This window comes from Fukomys damarensis, unplaced genomic scaffold (genome assembly GCF_012274545.1).
Source record: "Fukomys damarensis isolate Sample0158 unplaced genomic scaffold, DMR_v1.0_HiC HiC_scaffold_10, whole genome shotgun sequence".
Classification (NCBI taxonomy): domain Eukaryota; kingdom Metazoa; phylum Chordata; class Mammalia; order Rodentia; family Bathyergidae; genus Fukomys; species Fukomys damarensis.
In genome coordinates, this window is record NW_022900922.1 from 28987826 (window position 1) to 29006559 (window position 18734).

Genomic DNA, 18734 nt, shown 5'->3' on the forward strand with positions numbered 1-18734 from the left:
TCCAAGACAGAAAAAGCATGGTGAGAAAAGCTATAACTCTTGTAGCAGTTACGAAGCCAAGACAGAAGAGAGGCTGGCGAGGTATATACAGCCTCCAAAGCCATGCCTGCCCCCAATGACCTGCCTCTTCCAACTGGGCCTCACCTCCTAACAGCAAATATAACAATGAACTCATCAATCCCATCAACCCATTGATGACTATAATGCCCCCATGATCCAACCACCTATTAAGTCTCACCTCTGCACACATGAGACTTTCAGGAACACCTTAGATTGAAACTATAATAGAAAGAAACTGTTTTCCCTAAAGATGTCTAATCAAAATTCAATCTCAAATTTTAAAAATTTGAAAAAAAGAGAAAAGGCTTTCTGTTGAAATCCTATTTAGTAGATTATTCTGTTTAGATATTTCACTAGAATTAGAAGATGTAACAAGAAAATGAGATAATAAATCATGAAAAGCAGATACTACGAGAACTTCACTTTCCCACGATATTAAAAGAACATTATCAATTTTATTCACTTACAGATAGTGTTAGAACACTATCCCCTATCAGTCTCCCCTCTTGAGGCTAAGCATCTCATGCATTTTATACTGTCTGGAAAGATATCATGAGAACCAATTTTTGCCTCTTAAGGTTTGATTTTGAGTACAAAATGTGATTTTGAGTACCCACTGTAAAACCAGTGAAAAAATATAAATTATGACAACATAGCTATCTTTCCCTTGCTTCTTTTCCCACCATTATAAATGTTGTCTGTATATAAATCCCGTTTCTCCCATCCCAGATACATATGTGAATGTGTATACATATAAATACACATGCAAATACTTGACTTCAATTAAAATAAATTTGCTAGAATTTCATTTTTACTTAACTACTGTTACCATCCATTGAAATAATTACATTTTGCATTTGCTAAAATTTATTCAACTATTCTTCCACTGGTTGACATTGAGAGGGTTTCCACTGTCTTAATTTTTTCTCATTACAAATTATTATCACCCCCCCACACACACACAGGAAGATGTGAACACAGCATCATGTCTACAATATTGTACTTATAGGACAGTCTCACAAATAGAGCTTTCAGAAGAGCAGCAATTATCTTTTCAGCAATTACTGGTAATACATTAATATGTGAGAACAGTTCTAGAATATCCCTGTAGCTGAAATGTTTCTTCAAGCAAATTCTATAAAACTTTTTATACCAAATAGTTTGAGGTTATTTCTAATTTTGTAATATGTTCACAATGATTCAGTAAGGTTTCAATTATCTGTTTGGGGATCTCTCCAAAAATAGTCTATATTGGTATTGATTTTAATTTACCTGTTTTTGAAACTTCTGCCCCATTAAGTTCTTTTTGTGCTTCTTCAATTTTGTCTGAGGATAAAACACAAAGAAAATTTTACAAATCAATTAACCAGAGTACAGTAAAGCAATTACACTACTTAGAAACAGTGTCAGACACACAATAATTCTCTAATGAATTTATGAAAGAAATGTGTATAAACTTAAAACAAAGATACTCCCCTTTCATTTCTATTTATGTTAATCATTTGTTAGTCACAAAGATTACTCCCAATTAATTAATGATTCCACAAAGCAAACAACTAGTGTACTCTAAATACTGAACTACAGCTAAAAGGTATTTTGTTAATTAATAAAAGTATCTAAAAACTATACTTTCTTTACTTATTAAGTGCCCAATAGGGATTTTCTGAAAGATATAATGAATGCCTATTGACTTAGAAACAACAGACTAAACAAAGTATGCTGTGATGATCTGGATGTGTAGTAAGTGTGTCCCCTCCTGGGTTCACAAGTTGGAAGCACAACAGTGTTAAGAAGTAGTGAAAACTTTAAAAAGAAGGCATCTGGGGGAGTCCTTAGGTCATTGGGAGACACTGTCCTCAGAAGAGATCAAGGTAGTTCTCATGGGACTTTTCAATCAGTTCTTTAGAGAAGGCTGTAAAATAAGAACAAACCTGGCCACACCTTAGCACGCCTAGCTTCCTATCTTGTCAGACATCTCTTCCTCTTGGATGTGATCCTATCACAACACCACCCCCACAAGGTGATATAGCCAAGAGGGTCCTTACCAGAGTCAGTACTGTGCTTTCAGCCTCCAAAACAATGAGCTAACTGAACTTTTCTTTAATACCCAATTTTATAGTAACAGAAAAGGACCCAGAGATGACCCAGGGCATAAGATAAACATGGAAGAGAGAAGAGTATGGAAAACAGAGGAAATGATGAGCTGAAGAGCTGTGTTATCTCTGTCCCTTGAAAATAGCACTGAGGAGCACAAAGCGTGAGGGGGGCAAAATACTGCATTATATACTATATTACAGCTGTCTCTGCTCGCAGCTTTGACAAAGGTGTAACCCAGAAGCAGCAGCAGAGCTAGGAGTAAGGAAGGAGACAAATGTGGGCCTAGAGCAGGCTGCTCTTTACTTTGAGACTCTGGACACAAGTGGATTTGTGCCCCTGTTGAACTTCGGCAACAATTCGGTTGAATTTTATAAGGTTCTACATTTATGATGATGATGATGATGACGACGACAGTAACCAATTCCAAATTTAATGTTTGTCTAAGCACTTACAATAGAGGTAAAAAAAATTCTTAGAGGGTTATTCTGTACTGAATTGAATACAGCAGTAATTATACAGCATTGTATATATCCCATGAAAGCACAGTTTGGGTAAATGCTCTCAAAATACTGTTTCTGCATCCATGTAGATAATTATCCTCTGCCTTGTGGCATACACTATCAGCTCCAACATCTCCTGTGCTAAACACCACAGTACTTGCCACAGGAGACACAACCTCCAATGTGACATTTTACTTTAAGTAGGAGCCATACACCCAAACAGGGGCCCTACAAATGCTCATCTTTCCCCATCTTGTCAAAAAACCAGAAATTCAAACAACCTTCATTTACTGATCAAACTTCCTTGAATTGAGTATTGATCCCAGACAAAGTGAGAGTGGTAGAATAAAGGATGAAAGCTAGTTTGAAATGAGAGACATTATATCTCATCCAGGATCAAAAAGAAATGAATTTTCATTCTGTCAAATGCATCTCCCACAATGTCTTATTTTTGCCCTGATAATGATCAGATGCAGAATATAAATGGAGAAGAGTACAGGCAACCTCTGGAAACAGGACAGTTTTTCTGATTTACAAACTACAATTATTTCTCATGGAATTATGTGTTGATACTGAAAAGTCCTGGTAGGAACACATTAAATGCATCAACCAGCATCAGCTAGCAGCTAGGGCAGAAGTTCAGGGGTAGAAGACATGCTGAGCACGCACAGGGCCCTGGCAGGCCATCACCAGCACCACCCCCGAAAAAAAGATTTTTGAGCTTTTATCAATAAAGGAATGAAGAAGTGAAACAAATCATAAATGAGTGGACAGACATGCTTAATCTGATTTAAACATTCAAAATGTATAAATGTACTGAAGTATCACATGTTGAGCCATAAATGTGCGTAATTTTTATGTTTTTATGTAGCAGTTATAAATGAAAATAATCAGTGCAAAAGAAATACAGAAACCAGATCCAGCATTCAGCAATAATTTTATTTCCAAAAATATATATATATGATATATACTGAGATATATACATCAAAATCATATATGAAATCTATATGAGTGTAAGTAACCAGAGTTAAGAGCCACTTAAAAAAACACACTAAGTACATTTTACATATTCAAATTGCAAATAAACAAATTATATAATGTAAATATAATTTTTCCTTGAGAAACGTAAAAAAGCAGTTTTATTACAACAGCACTATTATTTTTATGCCAGCAGTTCATGCAAACTTAAGAATCCTAAGTAATATACATGTACATATTATATTCACAGAATAATGATGGTGCTTTCCTGACTTTAAGCACACATAATGACATTATATAATAAAAACACTTTTAGTAACAGAATCAATTGTGGCACAAAGCAACAAAAACTCATGATTTAACAAATGCTTGAGAAATGGCTGTTATTTAGTATACTGAGGCTAGCCATCTTTTCTGTGCGCTTTGACATAAAATTCTTCCAAAGTGACCTCAGTTTATGTGTAGTCACAAAACATTAGTTTTTGTATTTAAATTTTCAATTAAGTTACCTTTTGTCTGGATAAAAAAGGTATATAAATTTGTGCTACTGACTTTGAACATCTCCTACATTAAGTAGAGCCATCTACTCAAATGCTTTTACCCACAGCTCCAGTTCAATAGGTAAACACTCTTCCATTAGAGAGCTGTAAGAGCCATTATGAACACCATTTCTTCTGTCAGTTTTTATAGAAAATCCTGTTTTTATTTAACCTATGTTTTAGTACTCTCCTGGTAAAATACAATGTATTTTAAAAATAATCTCCATAACTTCAGCGAATGTGGTCATTTACTATATGCTCTTGATTGATTCATTTGTTATTATTTAAAGCAGTATACTTTGGGTTCGTTTTTTCCATAATGTTCCAGAACAAGAAATATATGTTCACATTCTACTCCATTATACGGGAGCATATATAGTGTATCTATATAATTCAGAGAGAACCTTATCTACACTCTACTTTGTATGTTTTCCTATTAAAAATGAAAAATGATGTCCCTGGCCAAACTTCAGGACTCTGCTGGATTGTAAACCTGCAGCTCAACACTCAAGAAGTAACAAGCAATTCCAACACATTTTCCCATCACACCTTTATCACTGGAAGCATAGCCCAGCAATACCTTCTCTCACTGTTAAGTCCTGTTTCAGGGGTGGATGGAGAATAGGGGGAAGGATCTGAGGCAACAACTGCACCAAGAACTACATGTGCAAACCCGAATTAAAGGTTTGATCTACAATGATTTAAATAATTTCCCTCTCAATGCTCATCCTCTTCCCCATTTCTCAGCTGGACTCTACCCACATATCCCCGCTCTCCACTTATCCTTACCGCACAAATCAATCGCAGGTTGGAAGCAGAGCCTAATGAACTGTAAAAGACACCTGTTTTCTGGAAGAGGCGCTATCTGATTGAAAAAATACTATTTTACTACTGGATAAAGTATAACCCCTGCTTCTTCTCATCCTATACCTGCCAGTTTAGCTTCCTTCCTCTTATTACTGAATGCTAGAGCTACTTCACTGACACTGAATGAATGACAATGGCATGATGTTAAAATCAAATCTAGTATACATACTACTTATAGGTGCTCTCCTACATGGAGACTGTTCACATCTTCACTAAATTATCCAAGCATCCAAGTCTGACCTACTAACTCCACATCTACTGGTCTTTAGGAAAGATAATTTTAAAACTAAGAGTCTAAGGCAGCAATAATTCAAACTGTAAAATACCACCCAATGCAAGTAAAAAAAAAAAAAAATCAGGAACTCAACTCGGTGCTAACAAATCCAAAAATGCAATGAACTAGGAAAATACTGATCCAAGAGAAAACCTGACCAGAATAACCAGCATAGATAACACTGAGAAAATTATACAGAGTAACATAGAACTGGCTTTAAAAGGTCCCAGGCCTGGACAGTTTTCCTCTAGGTTCTTTCAAATTTTAAAGAATAAAAAATCTTCTAAATTTTTCCAGGATGCACAGCAGTATTCCAAGCCATATTAATGAAACCAGCCTCAAAATCTGATCAAAGGGACAGAGAAGCAGCACTACAGACGGCATCTACTCTGAATACAGACTGTTAACATCTATACTAAGTCAAGTATTCACAGATTAAACATCATGCCCAGGTAGGGTTTAATACAAGAATGCAAAGATATTTTAATATCCAGAAGTTGCAGGTTAAGTATCCCTTATTGTAAATACTTGGGACCAGAGAAAATTTCATATATTTTCATATTCTAGAATACCCGTATATACACAATGAGATATTTTGGGGGTGGGACCAAGTTTAAACATGAAAATTCATTGATACTTCACATAAATCCTCAACACAAAGCCTGAAGGCAATGTCGTAGTTCAGTGTGCATAAGTTTTGACTGAGACTTGTCACTTGAGGTTAGAACTTTCCACCTGTGGTGTCATGTGTACACTCAGAAAGTATGACTTTGGATTTGGGGAGCAGGGTTTTTCAACCTGAATTACAACTTGTAACATTCACAGAACAAGGGCGGGGGCAAAAGCAATTCAAATAATGCCCAAATGTACTGGATTACGTCATATCTATCTTTAGTGTTAGAAAAACATCTCAATATCCAACAGAAAATGATCTTGTTTATTATACTGACCAAGGAGCAATCTACTAAATACAACAAAACAAAGAAATGGACCATTTCTGCTCTACCAACAACTCCTTTAAGGAGGCTGCCCCAACCCATTCACTCCTGCTCTTGCACCCCACACTCCCCTCACCCCAGCACTCCCTGGCACTCTGAGGACTGCTTGTCCACTTGCTTTCTGCAGCAGAGGCCCAGATGCCTATTTCGCCAGGCCCTCAACTCACACTGTACAATGGATGAACTGCTCTTGCCAAGCTCACTACTATGATAACAAAGACATGGTAGAAATTTTGCAAGTAAGAGAGAGAACTGGTTAAATAAATAAATATTTCCAAAAATACAATGCTATTTAGTCACTGACACTACTAAATACTGATGGAAATATGCTCAAAGAGCCTTATGTTTAAAAAAAAAAAGGCCTAATTCTAAACATACTGGACCACACAAATGAAAGACACGCACAAGTGCATACACACACAAACACACACACACTACACACACATAGATATCTGAAGAAAAAGACCAAAATGCAAAGGGACATCTCAGGGTAGAACATTAATGGATAATTTTCATTTTACCACTTGTATTTTAATTACTAAATTATTCATAAGGGAACAACTCTTAATATAAAATTATCTAAATTCAATTGAAATGAACTCTAATAATGTTCTAAGTTATCTTTTTTAAAAATGCTGGCACCTGGGTACAGGTAATCTCAGCTACTTGAGAGGCTGAGGCAAAAAGATCAGAAGTTTGAGGTCAGCGTGGGCAACTTAGCAAGAGCCTATCTCAAAATAAAAATATAAAGGGTGAAGATGTAGCTCAGAGCCAGAATACTTGCCCAGCATGCTCAAGGCCCTGAGTTCAATCTCTAGCACCACAATATATAGATAAAATGTTGGCTCCTGATCCAAATTTCCAGATTTCCAGGTCATATGGAAACCTATGGGCTCATTTCCAAAACATGAGAACACTATAGGTTAAGCATTCTTAAGAATCCAAAATGCTGCCAAATCTGAAACTTTGGATTTCAGATTTTTTTCAGCATTTTGGATTTCAGATTTTCAGTATAGAAATGCTTAACCTGCAAAGCTGATGTATATATTTCATAACCCAACCATTTCAGATAAAGCATACTGAACATGTAACACACAGTTCACAGAACATGTTCACTAGCTCCTGTGTGCCAGCCGAAGGTACCCGGAGGTTAAGGATCCTGTGTGGGACCTTGAAGTCAAAGGGACTTGAAGAAGTCCCAGACCAGTGGCAAGTGTGCAGTTACATCCACAGGGTGAAGGTCATCCAGGTCAGGGACATTATGGGGTTAGAAATGCAAAGAGACAGAAAACAAGAAGAACTCTGCCAGGGATTTAGCTCAGTGTTTCCACTGCCTGCCTCACAAAAAAAAAAGGACCCAAGTTTGATACCCAGTAACAACAACAACAACAAAAAGAATTCAAAAGCATTTTACATACATACATCTAAAGAGAATCAGTTTCAAGGTATAGATTTTGGGAGCCATTTAAATACTGGTAGTTAAATCCATCCCATAGTGTTCATAGAAGCAAAAGAAACTTTCTATGAGTAATTTTAAAATCAATACCAACATCTTTGAAAACTGTCTCTATCCTACGACAGAGTAGTTCATCTTTTGGAAACATAAAGAGTGAAGAAGGAACAAATGTTATTCATTACAGTGTTTTCTATGACAGAAAAATGCTAAATAGCACCTGGGGTTAGTCAGTGCTCAATGAATATTTATTGACTACCTAGATATTTAATAAATGGTTAAATAAATTATGATATCTCCATATTGTGGAATATTGCACAGGCATTATAAACTGTAGGCTTTAGAAGACCTACTGAGTAAGACATTCTAGGTACTGTGCTGTAGACTGTGTAAGTTTTAAAAGGTGTAACAAGTGTTTCAAGGGGTCACCTAGTTTCTGGCTAAGAATCACTGGTAGGATGGAAGGTAGCCCAGCTTTCACGGAACATGCAGAAGAAACCTGAGAGCAAAAAAGAAATGGTAGTATGCAATTAGGACAGTGGTAGCAAACTTATGGGACGTGTATTACTATGTTTTTCTTTTAAAACAAAAGATGTTAATGTAGTTTTTTTTTTCTAAACTAAAACTTCAGTTTTCCGGTGATAAATAAGTTGGTTTGGGGCTACAGATTGGTACCTGGTCTCTAAAAGGCTCACCATCCCTGAATTCGGAGAAACAGAAAGGAGTCACTCAATAAAAGTCAACAGAAAGTGTTTTAATATCAGATCAGCAGATGATGAAAATAATTAGGGCACAAGAGATCTTTCTAGGAAAAAGGACAAGGAATTCAGTGAGATCAAGTTGCCAGAGATGTGACTGAGCAAATATACAGAATGGGCCATAGCTAGGAAGGATGTGAAAGGACATGGGGGTCCCTGGGAAAGATGAGTGAAAGGAGGGGTGCTAACAGCCTGAGGGTCCCAGAGAGCTGGAGGTGTGATCACTTTCCAGCAAAGGGTTCAGAAAATGTGTTTAAACACATTTAAATAGTAACACTACTCTGCCATAAAGATAAACTTGAGTCGTTTGTAGGAAAATGGATGTGTGCACCTTCAGGCCATCATGCTAAGTGAAATAAATCAGACACACAAGCTTAAGCACTGCATGGGTTTTCATACAGGAGAAACTAAAAGTACAAATAAACAGCAAAATAAAACAGATAACAGGAAATAGGGAGACATATTTTTCTTAAAGGGGATCAAGAACTGGATGGAAAGAGGGAGGAGGGAAAGGAAAGATAAAGGAAATTAAGATGTGTACACACACCAATTTGTCACAAAGAATATAATTATGTACTATAAACATGTACTAATAAAAAATAATTACATCAAAAGAAAAAAATCCAAGTGGCTACAGGTAAAGTAGTGTAAAGATCAACTGGACATGGATGATGCCAAGCCTAGTATTTTAATGGAAAAGCAAAGATGAAGAGGAAGGAAACATACTGGACTACAATTCAAAACATGAAGTGACTAATCTTACCATGTTTTTATGGCCTGCCTTTTGAAAATATGTTCATCTATCCTTTTCACAAAGGATGCTTCTACCATGATAATGAGAAAAACCTGAAGTTTTTCCAAGAGATTAAGTAGATATACCACTATCCCTTTGAAATTATGGATCAACTAAATATAATATTGCTCCTTTACAAAGACCATCCTGATATCGAGACTTATTGGGAAAATATGAATATATATGTATATATACACAAAGATGTATTATATTGAACCATCAAATAACACTTTTAAATTATTTTTATCTCTAGCATCTAGTTGTAACATAAAATATATACAGGGTATATATGAGGGGTTCACCTGACAGCCTTCAGTAGAGCTGAGATCTATAGAGACCACTGTGCTTACGTACAATTCTACTGGTGGGAAGAAGCTCTAATGACACCTTTTTACCCCTGCAGGATGAAACAGACTGCTGGCTTTTATGACTGAGCACATACTTCCTAGGAAGTAAAGAGCAAAGCAACTTCCCAAAGACTCATTCCTCTGAGCTCTATTGTTTCACAGCCCACAAAAGCCTAGATGAGGGGCTAGGTTCAATTCAAAAACCTTCTAGCTGGGTGTGGTGGTACACACTCATAATCCCAGAGCTCTGGGAAGCCAAGCATGAAGATCATTAGTTCAAGTCCCACCCCGGCATCTTAGTAACTTAATGAGACTTTGTCTCACTATAAAAAATAAAGGACTGGGAAGTAGATCAGTACCAGGCCCTGGGGTTCAATCATCAGGATCACCACAGTGCCCCCCTCCGCTTTAGTTGGCAATTTTTTTACAAAACTGATTCTTTTACTGCTGCCATTCCAGCCATGTGATGACCCTTTATACAGCACCTAGAACATTAGAAACCAAATTTTCTGCTTTAGTCACTCAATTCTAGAATACAGTAGTATAAAAGACTTGATAGTGAAGCTGCACACCATACCAATCAGCATTTTTAAGTTTCCCATATGATTATAACATGCAGAGTTCACCAAATTTCAGGTTTTATCAGGTGAAAATTCAAAGTTGTACAAAATGCAAGTAAAAAAGCTTATCAGCTAGCTCTTTGGAGCCACGTGGTTATCAAGTGGCAGGGACAGCAGCAGTAGCAGCATCTGTCTACCTTATCACAGTAGATGCTGGGTCAATGGATGGTACAGGAGATAAGGGAGGAAAAGCTCAATGTGCACTTCACAGCTAAGGAGATCTAATTAAATTATACTTCTAAATCTAAAGTCCAAAGCCAAAGCATACATTCTCAATAAGTATTATACCAAAACATGGGTCCAACAGTTATTAGCCCTAACTATAAAGTTATTTTCCAGCTGAAATTTCAATGTCTGAAGATTACAAAAACTATTTAAACATAATTAACTATTGTGTAAAGATGCTAAAACTGACATGTTTTTCCAATACATGGTCCTAACATAGTCTTCTATTGCCCATTGTGAGTTAGACATGATCATTAGTGCACGTCAGCGCTGGTTTCTAATGATTCCTTTTGCTGTGAGAATGGATGGAGGTAGTCATGGTAACCGTAATGGGATGGAAAGGAAGATGAACACAGAGCATTCTTATCCCAAGATGATAACCTCCAGGGCCCGCGCAACTTGAATTACAGCTCAGTAAGATTCCCACATGCACCTACCCACAGACATACGTCCTGTGAGTATGTGTGCATGTATATGAATATGCGCGCGCGCGCACACACACACACACACACACACACACACACACACACACAAAGAGTGCAGATCTACAGATGGCTGGGAGATACTGAAGAAGTATGGGTCTCAAAAACAGAGATTTCTCTACTTGCTGCTCAGGCTTCTCAGCTGACTATCTCTCCTAACCCTATGCCAGCAAACAATACATTCATTTTTCCTACACATTTTTTAAAGATTCTATTAAAAACAAAAAGACTTAATTCAAGGTTTTATTACTTAGGGCAAAAAGAAAGAAACAGCCTTTGAAGGCTGACTGACTACAGGTGCTGCCACCACCAGGTGTCCCTGATCCCGATAGCCTCTCCCCTCCCCAGGGCCCTTGGCCGCCACTCACCATGAGGAAAGCAGGATGTGCTCACAGCATACCAGGAACCACAATAACTCTACCCTGGGCTGGGTCAATCATACGTGAGAGTGTGGTTCAGGTGGAACAAGGCACAGTCTAAGGCGGAGCTGGTTTCCTGGTGCTGGGGGCAGAGTGGGCAGAGGATCTGAGCAACAGGAACAGACAATGGAGAGAAGAGGCCCCAAGTCTGATAATGCAGATCCAATAAAAAGGAAATATGTCACTCTAGTGATTCTTTCATATCTTTTTAAGTTTTAAATATAATTCAGTAACTGTTTCTCAGTCAAGTCAATGCTTCCCATAGCATCTTTCAGATCCCTCTCTAAGGGCAACAAGACAAACAGCACCGTCAAGTACTAAACCTACGTCTAATATTTACAACTACCACCCTATTACTTTGACAAATGTGTGCCTCTTCCTCATCCTCTTACCTAAACAATGTTCTTGTCTTAATCTTTTGCAGAATCAGTAATTCTCTGAGGGGAATATAACAGCAAGGAAGGCGTGACCTCAGATCACCACATAAAAAAGCTACTCCATATAGTACCTCTAAGAAGTGAAAAAGGAGAAGATGAAAATTAGAAATGGGAGAGAAGAAAGGGTGGAACCAACTGTCCAAAACCATCCATAGCATGAAGAGTATTCAGTGACAGAGAAACTAGCCAGAGGAGAATATAATGTCTCTGAGATAGAATTCTTACTGAATGAAATGCCAGGTTGAGGTAATACTCGAGTGCTTCACATTCTACCTCAGACCCAGCAGGGAGCTAAGTCTCACAACCTTCCCAGCCCTCAGTGAGTCAGCGCATGTCCACTAAGGAGGTACCTTCTTTCAAGCCACTGTGTGCTAGCAAAGGAGACAGGAGCAGGAACCTCAGAACATCCACCCAGGAAGAAAAATATGCATACTCTCAGAATCTTTAAATATTCTTAAACTGTACATTATTCCATGTCTCCAAATTACTGTGATTGATGCCTACTCCGTCCTTCCAAATTAAGGATATTTTAATTTTTACTACCTGGAAATAATATCATTATAAATATTACAAATTATTATTCTTTATATCGTTTAACATTTTCTATGTGTGTGCTTATGTTCAGATATGCATATTATACACATAGCACATATCTTTGAAATCTACTCACCATCCCAATATATGTTACACATACACGAGAGGAGATTTTTTTTTTTTACATGGTGGGGGTAGTCTGGCTATTGCTCAGGCTGACCTCGAGCTTGTCAGCTCAAGCAATCCCGCTGTCTCAGTCTTCCAGGTAACTGAACTGTAGGTGCATGCTCTTGCCTCCAGTGTTGTCTTCACTGCTATCTTGACGTAACAGCTCATAGAAGACAGTGATAACATGGCCTCTTTAACACTGTTAGGTGGTTATAACGTTTCAAAGAACTCTGAACCAAAATAGCAGTATAGACCTGAACTAAGCAAACCCAAAATGGCTTCCTGGTCATTTATTAGCTATTGTCACTTACTCTTGAGGTTAACTGAATCACAGAGACCAGGCTAGGCAAAACTCACAGAAAGCGTAATAAAATACAAGTGGACTTAAGATACAAAGCACTTTTCAGTTGTGATACTGCAGAGCACATGAGGGATAGCCATGATGTAATTATTTTGGGTAACTAATAAGCTTCCTATTCCCCAAACCCATTCAGATATATATTTAAATACACCATTGAAACAGCATCAACACACACGCTCTCTTCTTAAACTGACAGGAGACAGCACAAGTAAACCATTTGAACTCACCATAAGAATCTTCCTTCTTGGAGGCTAGGGGTTGAGCCTAGGGGGAAAATGACTGCCTAGCATGTGTGAGGCCTTGGATTCAATACCCAGTGCTGTTTAAAAAAAAGAAGAAGAAAAGGAACGAGAGACAGACTTTTAAAGGACCCAGTGCTGCCAAAAAAGGAAGAAAAAGAACGACTGAAAAAGAAAAAGAAATACTGTCTTTTAGAATCCCTGCAGTACACAGTATGTATCAAAGGCAAGTGCAATCTAAAAGCTGACTAGGAGCTTCATCTGTTCTTAAGACTTGAAATGCACCTATCTACGGGATCCTCAGAAGACACCTACCTAGGTGGAAGGGACCACCCTTGCTCTCCATTTTCCAGAGGACCTTGGGCTCAGTATGGCAGAAAGAAGCAAACTTCCCAGAGCTCACCAGGCAGAAGGGCTAGGTCTAAACCCAGGCAGGCTGGTGCCTCCAGATATGAACCTGTTGATACTGTGCTACCTGCATCTCTGAATTCTTCATGCACATCAGGGCACGCTGGCTGACATGGTAATTCCTTCCTTTTCATGTGTGAGCTTCAACATCAATGCTCTTAGCACAGTCCTCCCCTAACCGGGACCACTACAGTCTACACACACCAATAGCGCCCTGCCTCCTCTTGCGATAAATACACGTAGAGCCCATGTACTGTCGTTTCACATCTGTATCGCTAAAATCATAAACTCCATGATCAGGACCATACTCATTCCTTTACCTCCAGCACGTTTAACTACATCTCATCAGTTTTTTTCATGATGAAGCATGAATCCCAACTCTCAGAAATGACTATTAATAATTGCAGAAAAGCATTAAATTCCTTGCCTTCCTATACAGCACAAAGAACTCTACTGCATATAATCCGATACCTATCTTTATCCTGTGTGTCCATTACGGCTTGTGGCCTTATTTAGACCTTAAGTTCACCATCTGCGTGAATCTCTGTCTCTGAGATAGGAGAGCCAAACACCACGACATCCGCACAGCCTAGGAACATAGCAAGGGTCACAAGAGGAAATAAACAAACTGCAAGTGTCTTGACTACCACTCAAAGGCAATAAGATAGAAAAGCATACTGAATATTCCATTTTATGGGGAAAAATAAAGCAGCCAATAGCTATTCTAAGTGATGTGGGTATGCATGCATGGGGGACAGGTCAGGAGATAAGACAATAAACAAGAACTCCAGGAAGTTGTGAGGACAGGCGGCCTCTCTCCTTTCTCTCCTCATCCTCTAGACCTGAACACAGAAGGTCTCAATTCTGGATCAATAATGAAGTTCCACTTTGCCTTGTTGGAAATCATAAACAGACATGCTTAAATACACACTGTAATTTCACCAACATAATTTTGTATAAAGAAAACGGTTTTAGCAACACTGAAGTAACTGGTATTAAAAACACCTTGTAATCTTAGCGCTTAAGTTGCAACTACAATCCATGTGATTTTACTGAATCTTGTTAACAAAAGAACATTCATTCTGCTTGTGATGGTTTTACTGAACTAGCCTCAGAAAACAGCCTGGGAAGATTTTTTGCTGAGAAAGGGAGAAAGTCCATTCAGAGTCCTCATTGGCCTTGTCACAGAGAGTCTGGTGCTACCACTTGTAAAATTTATGATAGATACATTGTTCCCAGAGGAGGGATGCACTAATTCAAGAAGTCTATAAACTTAAAACTGTGACTCAAAAACAAAATACAGTAACTATTTGATGGCCAACAAATTACTTTTCAACAAGTGGATGCTATGGAAGAGAAAGCTCTGGGGCCAAGGGCAGCAGCCTGGCTAAGAGCAAGCAGGGAGCAAAGCAGTATGCAAGACAACTCTGCCAAAGCTTGAGCTCTCATGTCTCAAGTCTCTCATGTGAGGATCACACTCAAATCTGTACAGCAAAACAGATCACCGAGTTTTAAATACGGCAGGCAGAGAATGAAGACCCGAGGTTGCAATACTTCCATGCCTGAGGTTGCTGAAAAGCACAGGTGAATGCCATGCATGGCCAGGCCAACCCATGACAGGATTCACATGGTTGGTGAGTCACTCTCACAGACTGCTCAGCTTCCACAATGACAAACCTTCATGTCCTTTACTCCTTGTCAGGAGGATAATGCTCTTGCAAACCCCAAGTCTTCTCATTCACCTCCAAAATCCTTTTCAAGCTACATCCCTTGGCCTCTCTGGAGGACACTGACCTCTGACCTGGAGCCCTGCCTTAGATGAGCCACTGGCTTGTGTCTGCTCCACAAAAGCTGACCTCTTCCCGTCTGTCATCCTCACAGCTCTTTGTTCCTAGGATGTTGACAGAGAAGACCAATGTCCTCCGAACAATCTATAATCACAGTTTGCTTGTTTACTGCCTATGTAATTCTTCTAGAGCTTGGTGGCTAGGAGTGATTTTGCCCCTGCCCACCCCAGGGCATTTGGCAATGTTGGCAGACACTTTTGGTTGTTACAACTAAGACAGCAGAGTTGTAACTGGTATCTAGAATTTGGAGGTCAGGGATTGTGCCCCAGGTCCTTGAACACAGAGGCAGCTTCCAAAACAAAATTATCTGACCCAAATGGCCAGCTGAAGAAAACCTGCTGTAAATCCATAATTATTTGAGTAACTGAGAAAGGATTCAACATTACTTTATAGTCATATCATCTTCATTCCTTTTATTCCATTAACTCTTTCCAAATGGCAGTAAGACATTAAGATTAATCTTACATTTTAACATTACAAGAAATAATATAGTTTAACAACAACTCCTACCTTGGGGTGGTGGCTTCACATTTAGCACTATAATTATAGTACATATATTCTATTATTAAATACATGAGAAAAACTGAAAGATGAAGAGGTATAACTGATTTTATCACTTGGACAGGAAAAAGAAACATGGGATTCACCCCAGGATACTTGGATAGAAGGCTTTTCTCACTATGCCAACCTGCACTGTTCTTCAAGTATGAAAGAAATAGCAAGGGTGTGGTGGTTAAGAATTTGGTTTCAAATCTTCCTCTCTACCTTCCTACTGCTATAATACTAGAAATTACCCTCTAAATCTAGAAGCTTCATGGGTAAGAAAATAGCACCTACCTTACAAAATTACACAGAGAACACAAGAAGTATGTTTAGAACAGTACTTAACATGTAAATGACACTCATGATATATCACCTACTATGCTCCAACAAATACTCAAATATTTTATGCCTCCTCACTCTTTTGATTTGCACAAGTAATTGAGAAAACTCATTTTGATCTCCTTGTTGAGTACATGTATCATGGAATCAATTTAAAAATTAAGGAAAATAATGAAAATGTCAACTTCCTCAATATCTGTATCTAATAACTTTAAATACTCACATACTTATATAACTTATTTAAAAAGGAAATAAATGTATTTTTATAATGTCCTAAATGAAAAAACAAAAGAAGAGTTTGTTTAAAACCAAGTAAGGTTATTATCAAAGTAATAGTTTTATATATATATACAAACATATAGTATGTACATGTGTGTATATTCAATATTTACTGAACGATTTTCAAAATATTTTAAACTTGAAATAATACTTCCCAGGTAAATTCTAAAATAATTTTTTACATTCTACACATATTTTCAGTGGAACTATGAATCACTATTGCCCAGATTTTATGTAATACTCTTATTTAAAAAAAAAAAAAGACAGAAAGACTTAGTGTGGCAAGTTTTCATGGATTAAATTAAGCAGCTAGTTATCATAAGTTACAATATGTATTATGTAGTCAATACAACATTATAATATAATCTTTCATCTGCATCATTTCTGACTCAATTACTCTAAAGTGGTATTAACATTCTGGTCTCAGATCTCCAGGAAATTAAGAAGTCAAATTTTGTTATATTTGGTAAATTTAATACATGATATGCTCCTTCAGAAGACTTATTTTTATCAAGAAATATTTCCTTAAACAGTAGCTTGGAATTTACATTAAAATTACCAGTCATTTTTGTTTCTAAACAAAGGTATTATCCACAATTATGTCCATAAGGAAACAAAAATATAAAAACTAATCACACTCAATTTTCCATAAAATGACTATACTATAATCTTAACAATTTTCTGACGTAAAAGTATTTCCAATGAAATATACCAATAACAATGATCAAAATCCTAAAAATTCATCTAAGGTGCAAGTGTACTTATGTACAAGATACCCAACTGATTTTCTTCTACATGTGATGCAGAAAAAAATTTACCACTTTCACTGTTTAAATTCCTTGTATTAGGTACATACAGAGGTCCATACCATTCACGTATTAAGTATTTTGGTAACACATTCGTTTCTGACTACAGTTTAACCTACCATTTTAGATTTTCTGAGTGTATTATTCCCACAATTTATTTGACTCTTCACTGATGTCATTTATCTAGATATAAACATGCCACTGAAGTGTCGGTTTCCCAGTGTGACCAGGGCATACATCTGGTTTAATGGTTTACGCTCTTTCATCACACCCAGGATAAGAACACATACAGCACTACAATGCGAACCCACAGGCACTTGCACAGACACACCCGTCACACTGGGGTACGTGCAGTCACGTTACCAGCGTGGCAGGTCAGCTACCCGTTATCTGGTTATCGCGCATGGCGGCGCACCTGAGCTCCCAGCCCTCACGTCACAGTCACATTCTGGAGCAGCTCTGGGGCTGACTGGCTCTTAGGCTGCGGTCCTGGGAGTCCTCCCCCACTACCTCTCCATGGCAACCGCAGCCACAGAGCAGCCAGTCCACCTCTTATGCAAATGAAAGGAGGCCACAAAAGTCAGCAGTCACTACAGCTCCCCCAGTAATTTCCTTCTTAAAGTAACAGTAGTATTTCTTATCTGCATGTGAGAATACCTTCCCAGCAATTCCACAGCTAGGAAAGAAGCCTAGGAAAATCAGAGTTAAAAATCCATCCATATGACCCCTTACATAACCTGACTGAGGCTCCAAAGATGATTAGGATTTGCTGAGTTTCATTTACCAGCTCAGTGTCTCTGCAAGCACGCTTTGTATCTGGGCTTCCTAATTAAGAGTCCTTTAAGACATTAGCTATTCCCTAACTAGCAAGAGAAAGAAATCCAGAGGGGAAGACCATCTATTATCATTTTCACAAAACTATCAGTACGACAACCAATATGCTTTCTTTTTTGCAGCTCCTCACTTAGTTAAAAAGTCAGTTATTATTCTCAGGGTATTTTTCTTTTTGAACCAAATAGTCAATTTCTATCAACCCTATAAGAAGCAAAAAATAAACAAATCATCCTTCAACTGTTACCAGCTTTAACTTGTAGTCTAATTTTCATCTTCTAGATGGATATTTAAAGAAAAAAAATACAACAGCACACTTACACATAATATGGCTATCTATATAGACTGGAGAGTTAATACAACCCCAGCTATAAAATCATGACAATAACCGATAGGTATATAATTATCACATTTTAAAATATGTTTTAAGGGGCCAGGGATTTAGCTCAGCGGTTCGGTGGCCTGCCTCGCAAGTGCAAAGACCTGAGTTCAATCCCCGGTATCAAAAAAAAAAAAAAAAAAAAAAAAAAAA

General features: G+C 37.8%; 1 protein-coding gene across 2 annotated transcripts in view; it reads right to left on the reverse strand.

Annotated features, from left to right (window-relative positions):
* Hivep1 (HIVEP zinc finger 1) overlaps positions 1-18734 on the reverse strand; it is a 129613-nt gene that overhangs the window by 64761 nt on the left and 46118 nt on the right. For both annotated transcript variants that reach the window (XM_010622868.3, XM_010622867.3), the window contains exon 3: positions 1333-1386. In XM_010622868.3, coding sequence (XP_010621170.1) covers positions 1333-1386 — 54 coding nt within the window. The remainder of the gene's footprint in view (positions 1-1332; positions 1387-18734) is intronic.